The sequence below is a fragment of the Gadus chalcogrammus genome, chromosome 23, assembly GCF_026213295.1.
Source record: "Gadus chalcogrammus isolate NIFS_2021 chromosome 23, NIFS_Gcha_1.0, whole genome shotgun sequence".
Lineage (NCBI taxonomy): Eukaryota > Metazoa > Chordata > Actinopteri > Gadiformes > Gadidae > Gadus > Gadus chalcogrammus.
Window position 1 is genome coordinate 17,131,105 of NC_079434.1, and position 27,541 is coordinate 17,158,645.

At 45.7% G+C, this 27,541-nt stretch overlaps 2 protein-coding genes across 2 annotated transcripts in view; one reads left to right on the plus strand and one right to left on the minus strand.

Moving 5' to 3' along the window:
* Nucleotides 1-12,665, plus strand: part of slc22a17 (solute carrier family 22 member 17) — a 13,238-nt gene extending 573 nt beyond the window's left edge. Inside the window, exons 2-9 of the mRNA XM_056584680.1 lie at nt 4,726-4,829; nt 5,821-5,975; nt 7,366-7,531; nt 7,949-8,073; nt 8,337-8,442; nt 8,784-9,007; nt 10,086-10,197; nt 10,786-12,665. Coding sequence (XP_056440655.1) covers nt 4,726-4,829; nt 5,821-5,975; nt 7,366-7,531; nt 7,949-8,073; nt 8,337-8,442; nt 8,784-9,007; nt 10,086-10,197; nt 10,786-11,062 — 1,269 coding nt within the window. The 3' untranslated portion in view covers nt 11,063-12,665. The remainder of the gene's footprint in view (nt 1-4,725; nt 4,830-5,820; nt 5,976-7,365; nt 7,532-7,948; nt 8,074-8,336; nt 8,443-8,783; nt 9,008-10,085; nt 10,198-10,785) is intronic.
* Nucleotides 12,666-25,251: 12,586 nt separating this feature from the next.
* Nucleotides 25,252-26,853, minus strand: LOC130377005 (NACHT, LRR and PYD domains-containing protein 12-like). The gene is made up of 4 exons (XM_056583948.1): nt 26,816-26,853; nt 26,273-26,446; nt 25,581-25,754; nt 25,252-25,402 (listed from the first exon to the last, which is right to left on the minus strand). The coding sequence occupies exons 2-4, from the start codon at nt 26,428-26,430 to the stop codon at nt 25,252-25,254; spliced, it is 483 nt and encodes a 160-aa protein (XP_056439923.1). The 5' UTR covers nt 26,431-26,446; nt 26,816-26,853.
* Nucleotides 26,854-27,541: the final 688 nt, after the last annotated feature.

The following is a 27,541-nucleotide window of genomic DNA, read 5'->3' on the forward strand; positions in this document are numbered from 1 at the left end:
CACACACACCGCACGCACACACATTCCACACAACACCCGCATTCCACACCGCCGGTCCACACCCCCCCAACAACACACAACGCATTCCAATCGAAACACACAGGACACAATACATACCACAACACACACAGACGCACACCACACGCAACACAAGCCACACACACACAACAGCAAACACAACACACACGACACAATAAATAGCACAACACACTCAAGACACAAAACACACACCAGCAGCAACACACACACACACACAACACGTGTGCGCTGACTGGTCGAAAAGTGCGCAGGTACAAAAAAAAAAAATTGAATAGAAGAAATTGACTTTTTACTCCTTTAAGACAACTTAGATTCCCCCCCCCCCCCCCCCCCCCCCCTTCCCTTTGAACCGCCACACACACACACGCACACGCACACAGGCTCATGGCTGAAGGTGAAAACGGGAGGGGGAGATGCAGTGTACCCATGAAGATGTGTTGATGATACAGTGTAGAGAACATGCAATATTGTATACGTGATACTTCCAACTAGCTCAAAATAACTGCAAGTGAACTCAGATCGGTCAGCTTGACCGATCAGAACCACATGGTATCCTGACACTCATCAGAGGAGCGTGCTTCTAAGGTGCAGGGAAAAAGTAAACAAACACATGGAGAAGTTATGATGCTGTTTAATGACCCGATATTGCATGCATTCGATACATTCGGTTTTATCGTATAGATATGATATATGGTTACGTGAAAATAGCTGAAAACCTTATTGTACACCGCTATCTTACCCTCATCAAAGGTAACGATGATTACATTATCCAGGTGGATGTCTTTGTGATCATAGGGTTCGTGTTTTATAAAGCTAACCCTGCTAGCCGCCGCCGAGGGTCCTTTAACCGGCCCCCCTGCGGCCGGGCCTGCAGGGGCCCCTCTAACCGGTCCCCCGGCAGGCCCGGCCGCAGGGAGCCCGTGTTGAAGCCGGTCTATGCGGAGGATGATCCGTGACGTGGTGCTCGATGAAGCTCTTTGCCTGACTGTAGCTGTGTTCAAAATCGTTCCCTATTCACTCACTCACTATTCCCTATATAGTGTTCATGATATAGTGCACTATTTAGGGAACGAACAAACGAGAATTCGGACACTACGCTGAACATTTCTAAACGTAATTTGCGTCAGTGAATGCGCCGGGTGTTTGTGTGATGCAGACAGATGCGCCCACATCATGTAAACAAACCGGGCACTCACGAGGAAAGCTGGAGGTTGTATTGATGTTGAATGTTACATTTCCTTGATCAAGGAATTAATTCATTTTTAATGTTACATTTTCTATTTTAAATCCCGAATAAATTGTTGACATTTCTAAACAAAACCCGGAGACTCCATTATTAAATGTATTCGGAAAAACACGGCCGCATTGCATTGTGGTATACGGGAGTACCATGTAGGGAACATCGTATGTACACTCAAATTTTGGGTATTTTAAGTGCACTATATAGTGCATGAAATTAACCACTGAGAATTCGAACACCACTACAAAATGGCGAGCACCCTATATAGTGCACTATATCCGTGACGGGGAACGATTTCGAACACAGCTCATGTCGGAGCTCTGTGCCCGACTGTGTGTGGAGATGAGTGGTTTAACCTGCGCACACTGATGACTCAATGAGCAACAGTTGTGCGGCCTCACCGGCCCCAGAGTCCAATCACACTGGGCCAAGTGAGGCCGCCTCAACCAGCCTTCATCCACACACACACACACACACACACACACACACACACACACACACACACACACACACACACACACACACACACACACACACACACACACACACACACACACACACACACACACACACACACACACACACACACACACACTCATGTTACAGCATGATACATAATGCTGGGAGCTGATATGTCGGATCAGGACCTGGGTCACCCCCCCCCCCCCGTGCTCATGTGTCTCAAGGGTTCTCTTAACGTTTGTCCAGGGTTGCCAGGTATGCATGTGTTCACCATTTACAGCCAATCCAGTCAACACAGCCCCTCCAGTACTCCCCACATGTCTGGGGGTCTGATCAATACTGACGGATTCGCTCCGGCCTCTCAAAGGATCGTCGCTGACTTCAGCGCTTGGGATGGTCTCGTTGTGACTCATGCCAGAGGTAGGAGCCCTGACAGGACCGCCGAGCCCCACCCCGTCCCGGAGCACAGGCCCGGGTCTTGGCTCCGAGCCCGCTGGGGGGGGGACCACGCCCAGCCTTCCCCCTGGCGACGGCTCCCCTGGAGATCACGCCACAGGAGAGACGTGCAGGAACAGCAAGACAACCGAGCAGCTGCAGGCCGGCCGGCTGTCGCCATGGACACCCCGTCGTTGCCCTTGGTAACGGGGGGGGGGGGGGGGGTGTTGATGAGGAGGAGGCCGCAGAGTGGGTCAGACGGTGAGAGGGGGGGGGCATCGATGAAGACGCACCGATGGAGGCACACTTTTACTCTGGAGAGAGGGCCATGAATGGGGGCGTAAGAACCTTTATGTTCTCTGACTACCTGTGCGCTGTAGATGAGTTAACGCACCCATTCTCTTATTTCCTATTGGCTGGTTCCCCAGTTAAGTCCCTGGACTCTTCCCTCCTATTGGCCCGTGCACCAGTTAAGTCCCTGAACTCTTTCTTCCTATTGGCTGGTTCAACAGTTAAGTCCCTGGACTCTTCTTTGCTATTGGCCGGTGCACCGGTTAAGTCCCTGGACTCTTCCTTCCTATTGGCTGGCTCACCAGTTGTCTTTGGAGCAGGACAAATAAGAACATAACATCAACAACAACAACAACAACGACAAGGAGAATAAATATAGATTTTTTAACAAAGAATTTCACGAAGCAAAACCCGATACTGTGACCGAAACGGAGATCCCTCTACGTGAAGCCCCGCCCGTCTTTGGCTGATCACTGCTGAACCATGTGACCGAACCATGTGATCGAACTGGATGTGTCACGCCCTGCCAAGCCTGCTCAGAGGTCCCGCCCCCTCTCACGATGACAGACACGGGGCGCACCCAATCCCAGGGGAGGAGATGAGATGGCAGAGGAGTGCAGGCCCTTCCGGAAAGGGTCTTGCTCGGTAGACCTACTGATCAATACTCCGCCGCTGCGATGCTGAATCTGCATCCTGGCGGGCCGGAAACACGGTCGGATCAATAGCCTGTCAGCTGTGTCTGAGGTCACCACGGAGCCACATGGCTGCTCAAAGTCTGAAGGGGTCCTTCGTCAAGCCCACACAAACACACACACGTCCTCATTGCTCTGTTAGTTGGACAACATGTAAACAGTAGCGCTAGGCTACAGCAGTAGGCGCTGCAGTGGGACCTTGGACATTTGGTCCGAGTCCTCATTTTAACAGCCAGCCGAGCTGGTAAAATGAGCTCGCCTAGATGCTAGGGCGAGCTCATTTTACCAGCTCGGCTAGCCGGTCTGCTATTGGTTCAGGGTTGCGGTGCCGGGTACAACGTGTAATGTTCTTTTGCTTTGCAATGACGTATTTAACTGCACGCCTGCATCGTTGGTATGCAAATGAGCAAATCAGTTCAAAGAGCAGATCATGTAATCCTGTTATCTGTCACCCTTTGACAAAACGTCACTTGGGACTTTAGGACTGGAAAGGCTGCATTCCTCCTGGCCTCAGGCAGAGAGGAAGGGTGATCATGGTGTCGTCTGCTGGGACCTCACCCTGTCTCCTCAGCCTGCAGTATGTCCAGGAATGTGCGGGGAACGGTCTCTGTTCGCCCTTACTTTAGAAGTGTGTCTGAAACATGAAATATGGGCCAAAGGTCATGTCTCTGACACTGCAGGAAGAGCTCGCAGTCCTGTTGTGTAACCCAGCCGGGGAAAACCCCCACTTTATTTTATACTGGGAATAATTTAAAGAAAACATTGTTGTGTTGCTGAGCACTAGTGTTTTACTTCCTTGATCCACAGCGTGCGAGCTTAAAGAAAATCCTATTTATCCAACAAGGTGTCGTTGCGCTTGTCGAAGTTGATGCTGGCTTTCAGCTTTGAGACGTTTTGTGAGTTCACATTAATCTGAATCTATAATCCTGTGTGTGTGGGTGTGGGTGTGGGTGGGTGTGGGTGTGGGTGTGGGTGTGGGTGGGTGTGGGTGTGGGTGTGTGTGGGTGTGGGTGTTGCGCTATTTGACCATCGAAAGGCAAGCGTTCCCATTCAACAAATGATTTCACGGCATTCAAATGCTGGGATAATTCACTAGCCACAGCGACCAGTTAGATGTGAGGTTAAGCGCCTTCGGCCAGGAAGTGGAGATTTACCAACGTGCCCGTGTGCGACATGCTGATGCATGCTGTTAGGATGTGTCATGTGATGTCCAAAATCACATGACCCACATGACACGCGCACAATAATTGTTAAATCAAAAAACATTTTGTGTGTTGAACTACAGGTCAGAGCTTACCGGTGATCAGCGACCATCAGATAAAATATTAATTAAGTAATATAATAATAAAATAATGACTTAAAACACTGCGATGAGCTGCACTGCCGGACATGGTCTCTGCAGTGGGACCTGGTCTGACTCCCCTGTCTCTGTCTCTGCAGTGGGACCTGGTCTGACTCCCCTGTCTCTGTCTCTGCAGTGGGACCTGGTCTGACTCCCCTGTCTCTGTCTCTGTCTCTGCAGTGGGACCTGGTCTGACTCCCCTGTCTCTGTCTCTGTCTCTGCAGTGGGACCTGGTCTGTGAACAGTACTGGCTGGTTCCTGTGGAGGAGGTCTGCTTCATCCTGGGGATGCTGACTGGATGTCTAGGCCTGGGCTTTGCTGCTGACCGGTAAAAAAACACTAACACACATACACAGACACACAACCACACACGCACACACACTCAAACACACACTGGGGATGGGCAAAAATTATTATTTTCCGGGAATCAGTTCTTTCAGTTCCGTTCGCTATCACGATTCGTTAGTTTGATTCGTTAGTTTGATTCGTTAGTTTGATTCGTTCGTTAGATGGTCAGATGGTCTTTTGCGTCATTTGCCAGGGAATCGGAAATTATGGAATAAATGTTAATCAACATGCATGTAGCCTACTATTTTCTTATGTTCTGGAGAAATTACCCAGGTTAAGTGTTAATAACAAGCATATATTGTAAGCACATACGTTCCTTTTTTCATAAGTATCCTTAATACATAATGGGGTGCGGTAAGAATTAAATGGCGTCTTCCAATTAGCGCTAATAAGCAGTGAAGCACGTTAGCAACTCGACCAAACGAGACTCGTAATGGTAGGTAAAAACAATACTTTATTAAATCATGCAATTGTGATGTAGAACAAAATAAAAATAAAACATAAAGTGCTAGCATGATATTGAAGCCAACAGCGATCGTTTGTTAACTTGTGTGTTGGGGCCTTATCATTTGTTTACCTATGGGCCATGGCAACGCGATTGCTACCTGCTCTCATTGGCTGAATCGATGAGAATGTTTTGGACTCAATCAATATAAGGTCGTGGGGAGAGGAAGCTCTGTTCGTTTGTATATTTTATTTACATGCCCATATTTTTGTTATATGTTTAAAGAAAAAAGAATCAGTTCTCCTGTTTTGGGAATCGGTTCTCGTCGGTCACCTTCGGGATTCGTTCGCTCTGACCGAATAGTTCGAGACCGACCCATCACACACACACACACACACACACACACACACACACACACACACACACACTCGAGAGGCTGCCTGTGAACATGGAGACATACATTTTTTCTTTTGTCTCTCTCCTCCCTCCCTCCCTCTCCCCTCCCTCCTCTGTGGTCCCTCCCCAGGCTGGGCCGGTCCAAGGCGCTGCTGACCTCCCTGACCCTGTCCGTGGTGTTTGGGGTCCTGGTCTGCGTGGCGCCGTACCCCTCGGTCTTCATCGCCATGCGCTTCGCCCTGGCAGCAGCGAGCGCCGGAGTCTACCTCACCCTGTACCTCACGCGTGAGTGGGGGGCCCTGGGTCCTGGGTCTGGGGGTGGAGGGGGTCCCCTTAGGTTCAGCCCACGGATGGACCTCCGATGGGTGACCTGGTGTCTAGGACTCGTATTGCCAGGGAGAGCCAGACCAGCGGGGGGGTCAGGACCGGGGTAACGGATGGAGAGAGGGGCTGCCTTAGCCTACGTCCATGTCCCTAAACAAGGAAAGCACTGGAACAATTAGCTTCCAGAAGACCCTCCCCCACAGGAAGACGTCCAGAGGGAGCGGCTCGGTCAGGCATTGTGTTGTTTGTGTCGCTCGTGACGGAGAGAGTGGTGTTTACCAAGCGGGGAGCTGTTGTGTACTTCTTATCCTGTTAGCGCTTGATGACCTGATGTTGTTTAGCTCCTTATCACACTCCAATCACCTGGAGACTAGCCACACACACACACACACACACACACACACACACACACACACACACACACACACACACACACACACACACACACACACACACACACACACACACACACACACACACACACACACACACACACACACACACACAGAGACACACACACACACACACTAATGTTTCACTTTTCTAGAAGGAATACTGCCCAGTGCTAATGTCTGCCATGGTGTGTGTGTCTGCATGTGTGTGTGTGTGTGTGCGCGTACATGTCTTTTTGTGTGTGTGTCTGTGTGTCTCTGCGTGTGTGTGTGTCTCTGTGTCTCTGCGTGTGTGTGTGTGTGTGTGTCTCTGTGTGTGTGTGTGTCTCTCTGTGTGTGTGTGTGTCTCTGTGTGCGTGTGTGTGTGTGTGTGTCTCTGTGTGTGTGTGTGTCTCTGTGTGTGTCTCTCTGTGTGTGTGTCTCTCTGTGTGTGTGTCTCTCTGTGTGTGTCTGTGTGTGTGTGTGTGTGTGTCTCTGTGTGTGTGTCTCTGTGTGTGTCTCTGTGTGTGTGTGTGTGTGCGTCTCTGTGTGTGTGTCTGTGTGCATGTGTCTCTGTGTTTGTGTGTGTGTGTGTGTGTCTCTCTGTGTGTGTGTGTGTGTGTGTGTCTCTGTGTGTGTGTGTCTCTCTGTGTGTGTCTCTGTGTGTGTGTGTGTGTGTGTGTGTGTGTGTGTGTGTGTGTGTGTGTGTGTGTGTGTGTGTGTGTGTGTGTGTGTGTGTGTGTGTGTGTGTGTGTGTGTGTGTGTGTGTGTGTGTGTGTGTGTCTCTGTGTGTGTGTGTGTGTGTCTCTGTGTGTGTGTGTGTCTCTGTGTGTGTGTGTGTGTCTCTGTGTGTGTGTCTGTGTGTGTGTGTGTGTCTGTGTGTGTGTGTGTGTCTCTGTGTGTGTCTCTGTGTGTGTGTGTCTGTGTGTGTGTGTGTGTCTCTGTGTGTGTCTCTGTGTGTGTGTCTGTGTGTGCGTCAGGCCTGGAGCTGTGCGAGCCGGCCCGCAGGCTGCTGGTGACGGTGCTGGCCGGTCTCCTGAGCGTGGCCGGGGAGCTGCTGCTGCTGGCCGTGGCCCTGGGCTTCCAGAGCTGGAGGGGCCTTCTGGGGGTTGGCGCCGCCCCCCTCACACTCTTCCTCTGCTACGGGTGGGTGATACATGCACACACGGAGGGTCCATAGGTCCTCACGGCCCCCCAGTGTCTGCAGGGGCCCTAGTTCCTCAGGGGCCCCCCAGTGTCTGCAGGGTCCATAGTTCCTCAGGGGCCCCCCAGTGTCTGCAGGGTCCATAGTTCCTCAGGGGCCCCCCAGTGTCTGCAGGGTCCATAGATCCTCAGGGGCCCCCCAGTGTCTGCAGGGTCCATAGTTCCTCAGGGGCCCCCCAGTGTCTGCAGGGTCCATAGTTCCTCAGGGGCCCCCCAGTGTCTGCAGGGTCCATAGTTCTTCAGGGGCCCCCCAGTGTCTGCAGGGTCCATAGTTCTTCAGGGGCCCCCGCTGTGTTTCAGGGGCCCCCAGGATCCCTAGTTCCTCACGACCCCCCCCCCCCCCCCCCCCCTGTGTTTCAGGGTTCCCGGGGTGTTCCCGGAGTCTCCACGCTGGCTGCTGCTGGCCGGCCGGTCCGAGGACACAAGCTCCTTCAGCGGGAGGAGAGGCTCCAGCCGAGAGAGCCGGGACGACGAGAGCTTCACAGGTAGGCCTTCATCAGGGAGGGGGGGAGGGGGAGAAGGGGGAGTGGGAGGAGGAGGAAGAGGAGGGGGAGTGGAAGGAGGAGGAGGAGGAAGAGGAGGAGTGGGAGGAAGAGGAAGAGGAAGAGGAGGAGGAGGAGGAGGAGGAGGAGAGGGTTTTGTGGGATCTGTGAGATGGAGAACCAGCTGTGCTGTGATGAAGACAGGGTTCTGTGAGTTGGAGAAGCAGGTGACTGCTCAGTCTGCTGACCGGTGTGATGTTCCTCAGAGCTGGACCTGGAGCCCAGCGGCTGCAGCCGGCCACGCCTGTCCTACCATGAGCTCTTCCACAGCAGGAACATCTGGAAGAACATCTGCGTCCTGGGCTTCACCTCGTAGGTCTCCCACAGCTTCTGCTTACGTGGACGTCGTCATTCAGTCCTCTCCTCATTCACGGTCCTACAGGGTTAGGGTTACCTTACGGAAAGGAGATAAAGCTCTCTCTCTCTTTCTCTCTCTCTCCCAATCCCTCTGTCTGTCTGTCTGTCTGTCTGTCTGTCTGTCTGTCTGTCTGTCTGTCTCTCTCTCTCTCTCTCTCTCTCTCTCTCTCTCGCTCTCTCGCTCTCTCGCTCTGTCTCTCTGTCGCTCTCTCTGTCTCTGTCTCTCTCGCTCTCTCTGTCTCTGTCTCTGTCTCTGTCTCTCTCTCTCTCTCTCTCTCTCTCTCTCTCTCTCTCAGGTTCATTTCCCACGGCATCAGTCACTGCTACAGCTCGTTCCGCGGGGACGTCCGAGGCGACGCCCCCAGCTTCTATTGGACCTACCTGCTGTCCGTCTGTGCGGGGGGCGGGGCGTGGCTGCTGCTGTGGGCCACGGTGGACCGGTGCGGTCGCCGTGGCATCCTGCTGCTCTCCATGACGATGACGGGGCTGGCCTCGCTCATCCTGCTGGGGCTCATGGACTGTGAGTGGCGCTCCGTTAGACCCGGGTCTGACCCGGTCCAACGTAGTCCAGGTCCTGATCAGGACCAGGAAGGTCAAGCAGTGACCTTCCTCCGTCACTTCCACTTTTTAGTGGAGGAGCTAATTATATTTGGATGCCACATCCATAACCATGTTCATACTAACCCTCCTAGGTATTCAGATTAGGGTATTTAATTATAATATAATATAAACAGAGGATTTAACTTTGAACGATTCAGGCCTTAATTCAGATGCCAGTGAACCCAACAGCTGTTGGCCCAGTACTGTAAATATGAGCCAGGATTCATAACAATATCTCGAGTTGATGCGATTTGCCTTTGTTGACGTATAATATTAAAAGTCTATTCCAGGTTTCCTCTTGTTAGGCTGAATACAGAAACATGACCCTAACCTGCAGGATCACATTTGTAATTTATTTTAATTTATTCATCTGACATTGGGACATTGGAAGCAAAGTCACTGTAATGGCTAATGGCTAATGGCTAATAGAAGGTAACATCCCAGTACCCTAAAAGGTTGGATACCAGCACCGTAGAAGGTGACATACAAGAGCCGTAAAGGTTACATACCAGTACCGTAAAAGGTAGACACTAAAATCCAGAGTTAGCCCACCATGGCCGCTGAGTTATTGTCATAGTAGAGACACCAATACAGGCTGCAGAAGACGTGGACCTGTTGTGTTCCTCAGTAGAAACCACATCATCTGTTTTGACTCGTTTGGTGCTCCTCAAACGTATTTACATCCATTATGCATAAAAAGTCATGGATCAAAAATGTCTGCCCTCTCCTCATTCTCAACGGACTCTAAACTACATGATAATTGCAATTGCAATTGCAATTGCAATTCTTGAGTCTTCTGAAGACAGAAATTACCAAACCCGAAGTCCTGATCCTGGTTCCCCAGGAATGTTCTGCAACTTCCGTTGTTCTTTACCCAGAAAACATCCTCGTTGTTTTTGGGCAAAGCGTTAATGTTTCGACCCGGGCCCTTGAGCCCACAACACAAAGGAGGCGCGGGTTCAACTCCCTAACCCTCTGCTGTCCTCCTGTCCCTGTAGATCTGAGCGAGACGGCCATCACGGTGTTCTCCGTGCTGGGGCTGTTCTCCTCGCAGGCCACCGCCTCGCTCTGCATCTTCTTCACGGCAGAGATCATGCCCACCGTCATCAGGTAACCAGCGCCGCCCTCTGCAGTATGGATCCCTGATAGGTAGAGCTGCTCCGATACCGACACCAGCATCGGAGATCCCTCGGATCGGCCCAGTCTATGCACTGATACTCAATACTGATACTAGTAGGGATGCACCGAAATGAAAATTCTTTGCCGAAACCGAAACCAAATATAATGAAACAGTTGGCCGAAGGCCGAAACCGAATACCGAATGTGGCTTTTAATGTTTTTCATTCATTTTGCTTTAATTTTTCACCATTGCATAAATCAAACAATTAAATGTCCTTTATAATCTTTTTTGTCTTGCTTTTCTATAAAAAAAATCAATTACAAATTTGATACAAAACGTTTTCTAACATTTCAGCAGACATTATAGCAAGAATTTAAGAAAAATGTACCTTTTTAAATAAATGAGTAAAAAAAGAATTATTTATTTTTTTAATTTTATTTTTAAATAAAAATGTTCGGCCTTTTTACTCCTTCGGCCGAAACCGAACATCATGTTTTGGGCCATTTTCGGCAGAACGGTGGCCGAATATTCGGTGCATCCCTAGATACAAGTTCATGCTGTGTGTCCTGCGTTTCCAGGGGAACGGGCGTGGGCGTGGTGCTAGCGCTGGGCTGCGTGGGCCGCCTCAGCTCGCCGCTCATGGACCTGCGGAACCACTACGGGTACTTCCTGCACCACGTGGTCTACTCCTCGCTGGCGCTGCTGGCCGTGCTGTCCATCCTGCTGCTGCCCGAGAGCAAGAGGAAGACGCTGCCGCAGACGCTGGCCGACGGCGAGCAGTACCGCCGCCCCCCGCTGGGCCGCAGGAGGCGGGACAACGTGCCCCTGCTGGTCACGCCCAACCCAGAGACCTAGCCGCCCGGCCGGGGTGGGGGGGGGGGGGACCGAGAGACTTGGTTCCCGGCTGAAGGACGCTGGAGATCTGGGGGGGGACCCCGAGACCTGGGGAGGGGGGACCCCGAGACCTTACCTGTAGAGGTGGCGATCCAGACATCTGGAGAGGGGTCCCAGAGACCTTACCCCCAGTGGAAGAGTCCCACTTTATCCCTAGGGGAGTTGACCCCAGAGACTTTATCCCTAGGGGAGTTGACCCCAGAGACTTTATCCCTAGGGGAGTTGACCCCAGAGACTTTATCCCTAGGGGAGTTGACCCCAGAGACTTTATCCCTAGGAGAATGGACCCCAGAGACCTCACCTCTAGGGGAGTTGACCCCAGAGACCTCACCTCTAGGGGAGTTGACCCCAGAGACTTTATCCCTAGGGGAATGGACCCCAGAGACCTCACCTCTTGAGGAGTTGGACCCCAGAGACTTTATCCTTAGGGGAGTTGACCCCAGAGACCTCACCTCTAGGGGAGTTGACCCCAGAGACCTCACCTCTAGGGGAGTTGACCCCAGAGACCTCACCTCTTGGGGAGTTGGACCCCAGAGACCTCACCTCTAGGGGAGTTGACCCCAGAGACCCCACCTCTAGAGGAGGGACCCCAGAGTTGGGGAGGGGTGGGGGGGGTCCTAACCCAACGATCCTGTTGAACCGGGACCACACATAAACACACACACACATGCACATCTACACACACCTACACACACACACACACCTACACACACACACCTACACACACACACACACACACACACACACACACACACACACACACACACACACACACACACACACACACACACACACACACACACACACACACACACGAGCACACACCTACAAATACAAACCTACACACACACAGCTACACAAACACACAAACACATACACCAAACACCTACACACACACCACATACCTACACACACGTCTTTAGCGCCCTCTTGTGGTCAGCTTCTCACACTGCACTTTGTAACACGGGACTCCCATGGGGTTATGTGTGTGGTCCATTAGTCTTAGAGGCGTTGCACCGCCTTGTAGCAACACGTGTGTCAGTGTTGGTGCCAACATGATGTTACGTCTAGTCCTGTGTCTACACTCCACGTTCCCTTAGAACCTTCTGGACTGATGTGGTGTTCACCCCTACAGGCTGTGGACCTTTCGACCACGTGTGATGAACACACACCTCAAGGAGCCTTCTCAGACCTGCTGAGGTCGCTAGTAGGGCCATGTTGGATTCAGGCGGATTGGAGCCCTGGACTTGACTGCAGTGTGGAGGTCCGGCCAGCAGGGGCAGCACTGAGGAGGCCTCAGTCCTTTCTGTTTGTACTGGAAGAATGGCAGAACGTCTCACTGGTGTTTTACTGGTGTTGAATCCGTCACTGATGGTGCACCGTCACATAACTTGAACTGTATGTGATTTAGATAAGTTAAACCCATGTCCTGAAACACGTTGGAGGGTTAGCAGTAGAAGCTCCTCACTAACTCTGATGCCAGTTATATTATCTATGTTTCATGAAGGAAGGAATGTCACAGAGATTTCTAGATTAAATAAATAAACATAATTGTAACTCGAATGTGTGTGTGCGTATGTTTATGTGTGTATGTGAGTGTGTGTTTGTATATTATTCACCAGATTACTTAGTTTTTGTGTGTGTGTGTGTGTGTGTGTGTGGTTAAAAAAGTCAGACTCCACTGTTATGTATGTGTGTGAGTGTGGTTATATCCTTTCCAAACACTGATGAAGGGGTGAATGGAGACTCTGCTGTTGGGTTGGAGGAAACGTCTCCAGAAGAACACACGAGAAGGTTCAGTTGATCCACTGAGTTGTTTATTAACATTATGCTTTATGAACAATTATAAATCCTAAACAGGTATCTTTAATAACTGAACATGTTTACTTGTTGTTCCCAACAGAACACAAAGATCTTCAGTTTGAAGTCATTCACAACATGAACATCTTAACCCTTTCCATAAAACCCTTAACATAATTTAGTATTATGTTGTTAAATCTGCTTTAAATCACGTTCCATGTCAGGCAAAGCAAACTAAAAACATCAAATTCCTTTATAACGATGTTGAAAATCTATAAAATATAGTAGTAAAGAAATTATGTAACCTTCAATCAACATTTAAAACACATTTTTACGTTAGAAAGTAAATCTTTGTACAACCTGCTTAACCCGATGGAAGTTCTTAAAATTCCTTTCATGTATGTATGCTGAACTTTTCAGAAGCCCAAGAAAATGATAATTTGAAGTACAGTAGAGTAATTAAACTGATCACAAAGTGTTGTATTTCCACTGAACGGGTTGACCCCTCAGAGCACCAACAGCTGCTGCTCATCAACCCGATGCACTACAGGTACGTCCATGGGTCCACAGGTATTCAAACGTCCCCCTAACAGCTGGTCCTCCACAACGTCAGGACTGTGAGGACCCCCCCAGACCCAAGCGGCCCCCTCTAATCTGACGCTCAGCAGCCCAGCTGAACACAGAGAGGGCTGAGAGATGAACCACGAGAGACACTGATGTTACCTGCTGCTTACCCCCGGAACACAGACCTCTTTGCTCTGACCCGAGCCTCGTCTTAATGCAGCCAAGGAGATGGAAGAGCGTTATGAATAATTATTAGATGATTGTGTTGTACAATGAAAGATAGTAAAGATTCAATATGAATGGCAAAATAAGGATGGGATTTTATTTGAACAATAAAATATGTGTAGGGCAAATTATAGAGAGGCTGAGATTATAGATTTCATATTCAAAAGGCGAAGGGGTGAAAAAATGTAAGAGAAATATTTAAGAAATATAGGCCTACTCAAAGCCCAAATCATTGATATCATACCCTATCCAATAATAAAGAAATTTGAATTTGAATGGTAACAATTCCGTTAAATCCTCGTCCTCGTTTTGAACGTCTCACTCATGGCCAATCAGTGTGTTCTTTCTGATTAGCTCTTAATTGAGATCACCTGTCACGCACCCCTTTATTAAAGGTGAAGACAATGGGTTTGGTTTACTTTTCGCATCGGCCTGTGTCAATCGAGGTTGAGTTTAGTGAGGGTTGAAAGTTTTCGATCTAGATTGCAGATCGCTATTGTCACTTTATACAAACTGAAAGTATGCGTTGTTGCGTGTTTGTTTTTGTGGGCATTTGACTGAACAGCCCAGACAAATATTGCTACCAACATGGCACTTCGAAACAGACCACTGCAGTGAGTAAAAGTTATTTTCCTTTATTAAATGTTGACGTTTTTGGGCTGTCTCCTCAGACACAAGCCATCAGTATCCCTGCTCTTTGCACCTTGACATGCATGTCGCCGCTGTTTGTTAACCTAGCTTTGCTGGTTTGTATCTTGTGATGTGTGTGTGTGTGTGTGTGTGTGTGTGTGTGTGTGTGTTTTTCTTAACAGGTGTTAGATGACTGACAAGATCTATGGGGGGGCCCCCTTTGGGCCCCCCCATACCAACTTAGTCTTCCAAGGAATCTAGTGCCATGGGACTCCAGTGTCTTCAAAACATCCTCGGAATGTGTATGAATGGTCCACCGAAGGGTTGATCTGGAAGCCACCATGGTCCACACAGTAATCTGCTGCGTAGGCCGTAGTGGCTTCCAGAGCCATCTTTCGGTCTTGGTCAGGATTTGTTACAGTTGCCCTTCAATGTAGCAGGCTACAGGTTTCTGAAGAAGCCTGCTTTACGTAGTAATGGAGTACAAACATTGTGCAAAATGCTCATGTAATTGCACTAGCACTAGTAACCTGTAGATTAGCTTAGTTTAACGTCATTCCGTGCTGTCTGTCAAATGTGTGGCTTACTTTAAGTTCACAAGGCCCTCTGGTAAACCACGTTGGAACACCCCTGGACAAGGTGATTAGTCACTGGGTGTGTGCTAAAGTTTTATTCCATTTTTCACTAGTTGGTTAAGGTTTGGTAGAATTGTTTGGATGCTAGCGACGTGATGGCGTATGTACAAGAGCCTACCGTGGCCAGGCCACAGTTGCGACGGCCACGGCCAGATGGCCTAGTGTGAGTGCAACCTTGATTGCATTTGTATACTGTTTACCATTGGATGTTTATGCAATTTGGCTTAATTCATCCGCAGTAAAGCTGCATTTGACTATTCCAGGGTCGTTTTGTACAGGCTTTCAATTGACCATGTTGACTAGTTTGTGGGAATTTATTTTATTTATTTTTTTACCCTTGCTTACAATCCAACGGTTGTGACCACTTATGCAACTGGGCTGTGAAGCTTGCAATTCTAGTTGCATGTTTGTATACGCAAGCTTGTCCATTTCTATCGCCATCACTAACACTAGCTTCAGCATTTCCTTGTAGGCCATTAGCTGACTTGTGTATTGGAGCTGTAATGGCCGTTTCTGTTTTTTGTTAAGCTCACTTCGACCTGTGATTTGTATACGCCTACCTAGGCACAGGTGCGGGTGATTTTAGGTCACGCCCTCCGCTCTAGCATAGTTGGAAAGTAATGTCGGGCGGCGTGGCATGGTTGGGGCGAGATAAAAAGATTTTACCACACCTAATGCAAGCATTTTGGATAATGGAAATGGAAAACCTTTGTTAGAACTTCATGCAAAGAAGACCGTTGGAATAAACCGAACTCTTTTTTGGAAACTTGTGTTTGTGCGTAAACTTGAAGCCGAATCCACGTCACCCACGGCCTTTAGTTTGGAACATTGGAAAATAGAAAAAAGGCTGTTACAAGAGCGATGATTTGGGTATTTTAAGATGCTTGAAAACCTAAAATAAAGCAAAATGCGTGTCTGGTGTGCAAGAGCCAATTTGTTGGCTTGCAGTAGTCGAGGAGTTGCCGTAGGTCGTAAGCCATCTGGAGGTTGTGGCAATGGAGGCTTGTGGTAGATCCGCCATCCAAGAAAGGTTAATTCTTCTGAAGCATGATCTATTCATATAGAACTATAAAATCCAAGACTGCAGCCAGTAACTTGGATCGCAATATGTGGAAAGTATTAGTCTTCATTTGTCACAACAGAATAATTAACATGACTAACTGGGTTTCTTCCATTTTCTAACTAGGGGGACTTGACTGGTGAGTCTACTGGATTAATCAGTAGCGGTACTTTGCCCAACAGATTTGATGGCATGACTACAGGGTGACAAAGACACTGTAGTCACCCTTTTTTTTTCCCTGCCTATCAAAAGAGACTTCTAAAACATATCTGCTAGAACAGTTCCCATACTTTTTGTATAATTTGGTCATGCTGCAAATTTACTTTTTGTAGTTGCTCCATATTTAGTTCTTTGACAGCCTCACCTGCTAGAAAAGTCTATTCAAATCGGCTAAATGTAATGAACTAAATTAATAGCCATGAAATGTTGTCACTCATACTAATGGCAAATACCCTCTTTCAGTTGGTGGTTCAACACTGATGTCTCTCTAGGCTTGAGGGAGAGCTCACAAGTAAATTACACCAATGTCCTGGAGGAATTGGGAATACACTTTTATTTAGTCTACCTGACCAGGGACATCTTTGAACTAGGTCACCTAACCCAAACTTTTCACTCTTGTTAGGTTGTCCTTTTCTCTTGTTTTAAACCCGAAAGGGCTGAAATATCAACATTTCAGGTATTCTGTTTGGATAATGTGCAAAACTTGTGGCTTCACTAATAAAAAAAATTAACGAATGTATTTTTCTTAATGTGGTTAAACTATTTAAAGATTTGCATTCAAAATATTTCTGCTCAATTTGTGGTCAATGAAACTCTGAAATTTTTTAATTAGATAAAACACAACTATGGGTTAAAGGTATACATCTTTTGATATTTTTAGAATCTAGCTCCATTGCCGTTAGAAATGGTGTCTCCCAGTACTGCAAAGTGCTTCCACAAGTTTAAAAAATAATGGGCAGAAAAGGAACTGCCAACTAAATCTATTTAACATGGGTAGAAAGTTTCTATGGAAGCTCTTGGCTGCTGGTTCCCAACACAGCTCCACTGTTAGCCTGTGACCTTCCGTTTAAATTTTTTCGACTTTTGGTGACTTTCACAAAAGAGAACTGGTTAATACAATAAACAAGACATTTCATGGTACCATTTTTGAACTGTTTGTGGATATTGCATTAAATCCATATGCTTGAAACTTTTCAATAATGCATATCAACGAAACAATGGAATGAAATAAATAGTTCAAGCAATTTGTGGGACTTGGCTGCTTTTACATTATTACTCATTTTGGGAGTTATTTCAGTCTCTCCAACCTGCAGGTCATGCGAAGAATCATGTGAATGGGAATATTCTATAAATGTCTTGATCATCTTTCGTCTCAACACTTCTGCTGCAGCCGCTGTTGAAGCGTATGAGTCCTTTGAGACCCCCTTTGATAAAAGGGGTTCTCGAATGTTGACCCTCAGTCACCTATTGCATCACTTCCTTTAGGGCTTCGGCCTCCTAATTGATCATTATAGTATAATTGAATGCCCTCTTTCATATATATGATACCTCCACCACTGGGACGTGGCAACAATTCTCCAAATCCATATGGGGGGGATGCTTGTGGACAGTAGGGGTGTATACTCGACATAAATAGGAAGCAAACTCATCTCACAAATGAGTAATGACATCTCACAAATATTTATTTAATAAATTGTTTCAATTTATAATAATCCAAAATCCAATGGCAAAACCAGGCCCCCAGGATAGGCGCATACTTCCGCAATCCACCAGTGCTCAGAGGCCAAGCCTGGTATTGCAGCTGTTTAAGATGGCTGTGGACGGGGGTCCGTCATTTCATTTGGCCCAGAAGTAGATATCTCCGTTCACTCCAATACAAGTGGGGAACAGGATTGTGTCTCCGCAAAAAATGTCTGGATATCAATCAAAGGCTCATAATTATATTTCTACCCTGTTCTAAAAAAATGTAAGTTTTTTCTTTTCAAAACGCCTCCTCAAGCGTTTTATTAGCAGTTTATGTTGGGTGGGCAGCTGAAAGGAGTCGTACTGAAACAAACGGCTCCTTGCTATGGACCTATTTTGAAGTGCACGGCTCCATTAACTTTCGAATTAAATTAAATTCCGAATTAACTTCCATTAACTCCATTAACTTCCAAAGTCTGAGATTTTTCCTTTTACTTAACATGAATGGCGTTGAACACGGATATATAACACACATATCATTGAAATAGCTGTAACAGGCACGGACGTATTGATTACCTGAATGATTATGGGAGACCTACGTAATTTTCATAATGTTAATTGTCTAATATTAACATTTCAGTTGCATTGGTAGGTATTTCATTTTCATTTGCTTGTTTAGCTATGTATGACAGGGTTATGGTTAGCTATGTATGACAGTTGACAATGTTGGTGTATTACAATTCATTATTTGGGTAGGCTACTCCAACTTCGTTGCTGGTCGATATGTAAACATTTACTTTTATATAAATTATTGATTGCATTTTTCGTAAATAGTTAGTTGGAAGGAATCTGTTTAAGCAATAACATTGAACTGAATTTTTTAGGCCTACATACGTTTGCTATGTTACTATGGTATTATATGGAGCAATCTTACATATTTATGAAGTTTCCAGATCAATAAAGTTCTATCTCTTTTTATTTGAACTGCCTGTATTTCCTCTTGATTATAGTATTACAGTGTGTACCTTGGTTATCAGCTATCATAGAATGGTGTCCAAATGGCTGCATATGTAAGAAATAGGATTTGAACCAAGTGTTACAATAAAAAAAGCTTTTATTACAAGACCCCCCACCCCAAATTTTAACAAAACACTTTTTTTGGCTGTTTGGCTGGGGCAGAAGAGTGGAAGGGGAAACAAAGACAGGTAGCCTAAAGAAGAAGTAAGGAAAGGAATGAGAGGAAGAACAGTGAAATGAATGAACAGTGTGATAAACGCAAATGATTACCAAAAAGGTTATAATTACATTTATCAAACACGCAGAGAAGAGCATCATCGAATAAAGATTAAGGACCTGGATTATATCTTACAGTATTGAAAACTGTTGAAATTACAATTCAGAGTGGAGAAGGCTGAAGGCATTGGTCCTAAAAGTGTCAGTTTCACCCACTCTGGATTATCACTTCAAGAGACTGTGAAATGCTTTTTAAAAAAATTGCATTTCCCCTATTGGTGTCTTTTAAGTATAAACCACAGCAGTTAAACCTTATTCCAGGATGCTCTACGCTGTTGCCTCCTAGCTCTACACTAACAAATGCGTTCATCACACTGTTCACCCATTTCCTAGCGTGATCATTTGCCAACGTCCTTGTCACAAACTCCTGTGTAGTAGTCCAGTAGGTGGCGGTATATGGGGAAAAACTATGATCCTCCACTAAACTAGAAGAAGAAGAAGATCTCTGCATCCGGTACGTCACGGACTAGGTCACGTGTCTTGGCCTATGGTCTTGGCCACATAACACGGAAGCAAATCGCTCCTGTATGTTACCCTGCGCCACTGAGCAGTTTGCATAGGAATGAATGGGCGGCCATTTTCCAGTCTGTGGTCCATCCTTTATTATGTCCATGGGTGGGGCTAGCCCAATATGTCCATGGAATATCCCAGGATGCATTTCGCATTCCTGTTTTAAAATATCAGTGTGTAAGCTATAAAATAGGCTATATAGGAACATTTTAAAAGTATAACAAAGATGGAGGCCTATTCAACATATTTGCATGCTATTATTTTAAAATGAAAGAGGGGTTTTGTTTTATATAATTTGTTTATTGTATAAGTCGCTGATGGAGGAAACCCATCGCAACGGAAATCCCGCTCGGATCCATCTGATTGTGTGTGTGTGTGTGTGTGTGTGTGTTTCTATTCTATTCTATTCTATTCTATTCTATTCTATACAGTGTTACTTTAGGTTTCATTTGATAAAAACGACAGTGTTACCCCTTATGTTTTTTTTCATGACGACCAATAAAAAACAAGTGTTACCCCTTGTTTTTTTTCATGACGACCAATAAAAAACAACAGTGTTACCCCTTATGTTTTTTTTCATGACGATCAATAAAAAACAAGTGTTACCCCTTGTGTTTTTTTTCATGACGACCAATAAAAAACAACAGTGTTACCCCTTATGTTTTTTTTCATGACGACCAATAAAAAACAACAGTGTTACCCCTTATGTTTTTTTCATGACGACCAATAAAAACAACAGTGTTACCCCTTATGTTTTTTTTCATGACGACCAATAAAAAACAACAGTGTTACCCCTTATGTTTTTTTTCATGGCGACCAATAAAAAACAACAGTGTTACCCCTCATGTTTCATTTGGTAAAAACGACAGTGTTACCCCCTATGTTTTATTCGATACATTTCGACAGTGTTACCCCTTATGGGTTTTTCATGACGACAGATAAAAAACGACAGTGTTACCCTTTACGTTTCATTTGATAAAAACGACAGTGTTACCTTTTCTTTTCATGACGACCAATAAAAAACATTAGTGGAACCCCTGCCAACGTTTTAGCGGAGATCCGAACCTGAGCTGTTTAGAGAGTAAACCTCCGAACTTATCAATGCACCATCAAGACAAAGATTAACGGCATCACAATGGTTATCCTTGACTTTATAATTCGCATGAAATAGAAAGTAGAATCTTCTAACAGAGGATATCAACCGGAATTGAACCCCGGTCTCTAGTGGGTTAGGCAGAGTGCACTCCACTGCACCACTGAGGCGATGACAATACACAATAATCAATCATCAATAAAGAGGATATACATGAAATTAAAATGTATGCGTGTATTTCTATTAATTCCCTTATGTTTTTTCATGAAGACCAATAAAAAACGAGTGTTACCCCTTAGGATTTTTTCATGACGAGTGACGACTGACAAAAAACGACAGTGTTACCCCTTATATTTTATTTGAAATAGACAACAGTGTTACCCCTTATGACTTTCTTCATGACGACCAATAAAAAACAACGGTGTTACCCCTCATGTTTCATTTGATAAAAACGACAGTGTTACCCCCTAAATTAAAGATGTTGTGTTTTCCACAGAAATTGAGCCGCGGTCGCCAGTTGCTTAGGCAGAGTACACTCCACTGCACCACTGAGGCGATGACAATACACAATAATCAATCATCAATAAAGAGGATATACATGACATTAAAATGTATGTGTGTATTTCTATTAATTCCCTTATGTTTTTTCATGACGACCAATAAAAAACGACAGTGTTACCCCATATATTTTATTTGAAATAGACAACAGTGTTACCCCTTATGACTTTCTTCATGACGACCAATCAAAAACAACAGTGTTACCCCTTGTGTTTTTTTTCATGACGACCAATCAAAAACAACAGTGTTACCCCTTATGGTTTTTTTCATGACGACCAAAGAAAAATGACAGTGTCACCCCTTATGTTTCATTTGATTAAAACGACAGTGTCACCCCTTTGGTTTTTTTCATGACGACCAAAGAAAAACAACAGTGTTACCCCTTATGTTTTTTTTCATGAAGACCAATAAAAAACAACAGTGTCATAGATCGCTAACTAGCAGAGAGTTGTAAGCACTTTCCACCCTTTTCAGCGGAGGAATTGGACTCTCCAAGCAGTGTTATACTTAAAAGGAGCAAGTAAGTTACATATTAATTTAGTCTTTCGGCCTGTAGCATATAAACAAAATGAAGCAACCGTCTCATATTTCTAACTGCATTTGAAGTAGACATTGAGACTCAAAAAAGACGCTATAGGACAGTGATAATGATTTGTCTCAATATCAGAATAACAACAATGGGTCAAATAGCAATGGCTGGTGGAATGGCCATGAAATAGGTCTGTATATGCAGTGTAAGCTTGTCCAGGCCCTGCAAGTCAGGATGTAGGCTATGAAATTAAAAAAATAATAATGGGGGGGGGGGGGGGGGGGGGGGAGAACCTCAGACCCCCTGTCTATTACTGTGCCCCACCAACATGTTTGATCGCCAGCCGCCACTGAGAATGACCAATGGAAATAATTCTCTGCACAATTTGAATTGTGTTTAAATATGCTACAGTGGTCATTTTTTTTGTCAATTCATGTTTGTTTAGTCAATTCAAGGCCCGACCCGGCTCAAGGATAGTGGTGGGAAATATCGGCAGGCCGGGTCGGGTCAATCAAAACCCTCATTGTTTAACATGAATTGACTAAACAAATGACCACTGTAGCATATTTAAACACAATTCAAATTGTGTAGAGAATTATTTCCATTGGTCATTCTCAGTGGCGGCTGGCGTTCAAACATGTTGGTGGGGCATTTGATCGAGCGTTTGTATTTTTTTGTTTTTGTTATCATTGCTTTATTGGCCTAATCTGAGGAGAAATCTATGCCATAAATAGAAATTTTATAGGCCTTTATTACACGGGTCTTCTCAATGGCGTGGAACGCTCCGTTCACTTGCATGGGTAGTAGTCCGGTAACTTGTCAACCCCAGCGTCTTCGGTTGCTAAGCGACGTCAACGTCTTATAGCAGACTATTTCACTGCTGATCATCACTACGAATGCTGGTAACGAATAAATTGTTAAAAGACACACCATGTGAAGTTATTTTCCAAATAAGATTTGAAAAGCTTTGGAAGTATTTTTACATTTACATGGTTTCGGAGTAGTACACTTTGACATTTTAATACAGTTCAGCGAGAAAGGCAACGAAGAATAAGAAGGGGGCGTTCCAGTCTGCGTAAACGGGAACCCCCACCACACGAGAACGCCCATTTGTGTCTGCAGTGGGATGATATTGTCAGAGGGAGGTAAACAGGAAGTAAGAGACCCGGCCGTTTGTCAGGCTGAGCCAATCAGATTTGACACAACGCAGAGCAGTCCAAGTTGGGAGGGGCCGTTCGGCCGATCGCTTTGCCCCCATACACTGTGTTTAAAAGTTATCCAACCTCTAAATTGGCAGTAATACATCGGCCCCGCTTTAATGGCAGGCCAGACCTCTGTTTAGCGCTGTGCAAATATCAAGCAGGCCGACCCAAGTCACGTCTTACACTACTTTTATTTTTTTAACTTAAAAAATGACCGCCAGCCGGCTCGGCCTGAAATTGTCCGGCCAGTCGGGAAATCTCCCGATCCTGCCGATGGCCAGTCTGCCCCTGGACACAGAGACACTGAGGAACCAGGCTTATCCAACCCAAACCCAGGGAGGATGATCTCCTCCTTGGTGAAGGTGGACTGGAAGGTGTGGAGGAGTGTCAGTGTGTCTGAGAACCCTCCTACACCTGGGGACACTCTGTAGAAGGACAGAGTGCCAGCAGGCCGGTCCAGATACACTCCTACTCTGTTAGAGCGAGGGGGTGGGAGACGTATTGGTGTTCTATTATCCTTGTGACAGGCAACGTAATTATCATCGCAACAAACAAGAACCCAGGACCTGTTGTTCCATCCAAGCCTGCTATAACCACCATTTGTGTTCCTTGTGATTCGTCTGTATGCCACTCCTATACAAACCTTTCCTTCCCAGTCTACCTCCCAGTAACAGCGGCCAGTTAGATCCCCTTTACACAACACCTGGGCCCAATGTTGAAATCTATCTTGGTGATACGGATACGACTGTTTCTCTTCAACCTGTGTCAACTTTCTGTTGTCCTCAGACAGAGAGAGTAGTTTGTGGGCTGTGTTTGGGTCCAGTGTGAGTTCAAAGGCATCTGACGAGAGAAACAGACATGATGAGGCTGCTAAAACATTATTATTCATTAATCATCATAAACATCATAATTACTATTTTAATAAACAGCATCACCACTTCTAGTTGAAATACAAAAGGAAATACATGCATCATTCAAAACTAAATTAATGATTAATTAATATGATTATTGTGTGCTATATCTAACGTAATAACCAGAATCAAACAGAATGATAATTATTATTATTCTAATAGCAACAAGATAATAGTATAAAATAATTTAATCGTTTTTTAATGTAAGATAGACATGTAATTATGATTAAAGGGGACATATTATGAAAACAACACTTTTCCTGGGATTTGGGCTGTTGTTTTTGGTCTCTGGTGCTCCCACACCCATACAAACTTTGAATAAAGTCTGTACATGATTTTTTGAGTGAGATATACATTTCTGAAAGTACCCCGCCTACAGTTACTAAACGACGAGTCGGCGCCCCCTCCATGGGGCACATATGAATATTACCTCCAACCCCCCGCCAGTCAGAGCATAGCTACGATTATGTGGAACAGCGGACGAGCAGCTCCGGCAGGGTGCCAGCCCGGCAGCTCAGCTCCCGGAGTAAAATCCCTTTCTCCGCCGGAGCTGCCGGACTGCCGCCGAAGCATCGGTGGCAGTCCGGAGGAGGAGACATGGAGGAGAAAGGGATTGTACTCTGGGAGCTGAGCTGCCGGACTGCCGCCGAGCATCCCTGCCAAACTGCCGAGGAAGCTTGCCGCCGAAGCTTTGGCGGCAGTCCGGCGGGTGTTCTCCAGGAGCTGAACTGCCGCTGAAGCTTCAGTAGCAGCTCCGGTGGGGGGGGAGCTCGGCGGCAGACCGGCAGCTCAGCTCCCGGAGTACAATCCCTTTCTCCTCCATGTCGCGGTTCAATATGGACTTCAGAGAGTCAAGGCCAAAGTTCCTTTCCCCCAATTCTTCTCAACCATGGCCGAGATAACCCCCACTAGGAGTCTTTACTTGTTGTGGGAGTACCAGAGATGTCAGACGCAGTCTTTATGATTCATAATATCATCCAAGGCACACATAGCTTTTGGCCGTGATATTAGATATATTATATAAATACCTATATATTATATATTATTATTATTATTATTTTATTATATTAAATTATATAGATATAGAGCTCCAAGAGTTCGCAAATGGCAACCATCACTTTTCCTCCATGCTGTGGTTCACTCTGACAGCTCATTGGTCAATGGGCAGCACCTTATTTGCATTAAAGCTACAGACACCGGATCCAGCGCATTCTGAAGGGACTGAAACTGCAAGACTTTTTTTCCTAAAAGCTATTCCCAGCAAACAGCTTCAAAAACATGTTTTCTGGAACTCATGTACTATGTCTTGTTGGGAAAATACCATAATATGTCTCCATTAACAGTATCCTGATTATTATGGTGCTATGTCTAATGTTGTACAATCATCACTCATGATATAAACACAGCAATCATGTAATTGTTTATGTACACAAGATACATGATGTCAGTCATCATCTTCATTCCCAGATATCTGAATGAACAGACGTCACCTCCTGCTGTGTGGATGGACTTTCCCTCTCAATAGTCAGTGTGTGTTGTGATGAATCAAACAGACACTTACACTTCTTTAGAGCTGGTTTCACTCTCCACACTCCACCGTGCTCCACACTGTGGGGGGGAAACAAAGTGAGAGCAGCATGTTGAAACATTTACCTTCATCATCTGCTGTCTCATCACTTTCTACACAACATGAGTTACAGCTGCCTTTTCAAACCACTTCATCTAGCAGCGGGTTAAATCCTTGTAGGAGACTTTGTCCCTGAGTGGTGAGCTGTCCTCTCCATACCTGAGATTGTCCAGTTTCCAGTGTGGATCCTCCAGTCCAGCAGAGAGCAGCGCAGCTCCTGAGTCTCCTGGGTGATTGTAGCTCAGGTCCAGCTCTGTCAGATGGGAGGGGTTGGAGCTCAGAGATGAGGCCAGAAAAGCGCAGCCTTCCTGTGTGATCTGGCAGCCAGACAATCTACACACACACACACACACACACACACACACACACACACACACACACACACACACACACACACACACACACACACACACACACACACACACACACACACACAGACAAACACACTGTTTATTTATTCTATCTGGATGAGAATAGTGCATACAAAAGTAAACTTGTTAATACAATTATTCATTTCATATGAAGGACCACTAAAAACGTAATAATTATATTTAGATCACAGCACGGCTAGAGCCTAATCACCATGTCTACACTAATGACCTTCAAACCACCAAATAATTTAAATCTTTCTGAAATCCTCGTCCTCTAAAGTTCTGTTGCTCCTCTGGCCTCTCATCGTCCCATCTGTGGTGAACTTAAACAGTGACACTAGTCTACAAATTAATATTGATACTGCATCTGTCGGGGATCTGAGAAAGGTGTCGTCTGTTCTTTTAGATCACAGCACACCTAGTCCTGGATCATCCCTTACTATTAAACAAACCCAAGACACATTTAACCCTAACCCTGACCTGAGAGTTTCCAGTGTACAGTGTGGACTCCCCAGTCCAGCAGAGAGCAGCCTCACTCCTAAATCCTGCAGATCATTGTTGCTCAGGTCCAGCTCTCTCAGACTAGAGGAGTTGGAGCTGAGAACTGAGGCCAGAGCTTCACAGCATCTCTCTGACATCTGACAGCCACTCAGCCTTCGCACACAAAAAAAACAACATGTTACTGTGTTTATGTCTTCAATATTAATTAAAAGAGAAGTTAAGCCAAAGTTAAGAAAATATCTCTAAATGCTAATAATAAGCTTTCAAAAAAACCTGACTACATGTGAATAAGTAAAATAAGAATAATAAAAAGTAAACTGCTCTAATATAACGTACAACTTGTACTGTCATGGCAACAATGATAAAAATGTTTTCAATTATTCTTCTAAAATGTATTATTTGGGCTGTGAATTTTTTCTTTTATGGATGTAAATCAGGACATTAAATGTCTTTATTGTAGTTTTTTTGTACTCTAGTATAGATAATTTTGCTGTAACGGTTTGCACATTGATTAAAACTGACCTGAGAGTTTTCAGTGTACAGTGTAGACTCTCCAGTCCAGCAGAGAGCAGCTTCACTCCTGAATCCTGCAGATCATTGGTACTCAGGTCCAGCTCTCTCAGACTAGAGGAGTCAGAGCTGAGAACTGAGGCCAAAGCTTCACAGCATCTCTCTGACAGTTTACAGCCATTCAGCCTTTACACACAATAAAAAGAACATGTTAGGAACAGAGATTAAGGGCCCTATCTTGCATCCGGCGCAATTGACTTAATCACTGGCGCATGTGTCGTTGCTAGTTTGCAACTGGCGCAGAGCGTGCTTTTCGCTCCTGCGCCACGTGTCGGTAAATTAGGGAATGATCTTGTGCCCCAAGGGGCGGCTCAGCGAAAGGAGGAGGCGTGTTCTGACGCAAACGTTCCCTGTTGCTATTTTGACGTTTCAAAAACCACTTGCGCCACAAATGTTGCTTGTGCACCTCGCGCATACACTTTGCTTCTCTCATCTACCTAGCCACACATGCTTGGTAAATTATTTGTGAAAGAACAGCTGATACAGCGGTAATAAGTTGTACTTTTAAATCAATGCATCTGCAAACACCGTACAGCAAACACATATTTTCTTGACACAGACATCGTGTACATGCCCATAACTTTTAGGATTGATGAGTATTTGATCGTGAGAAAACATTGTTTTGCCGCGAGTGAGTGTTAAAAAGAATGAATGAATGCGGGCGCTCGTTGTGCGTTT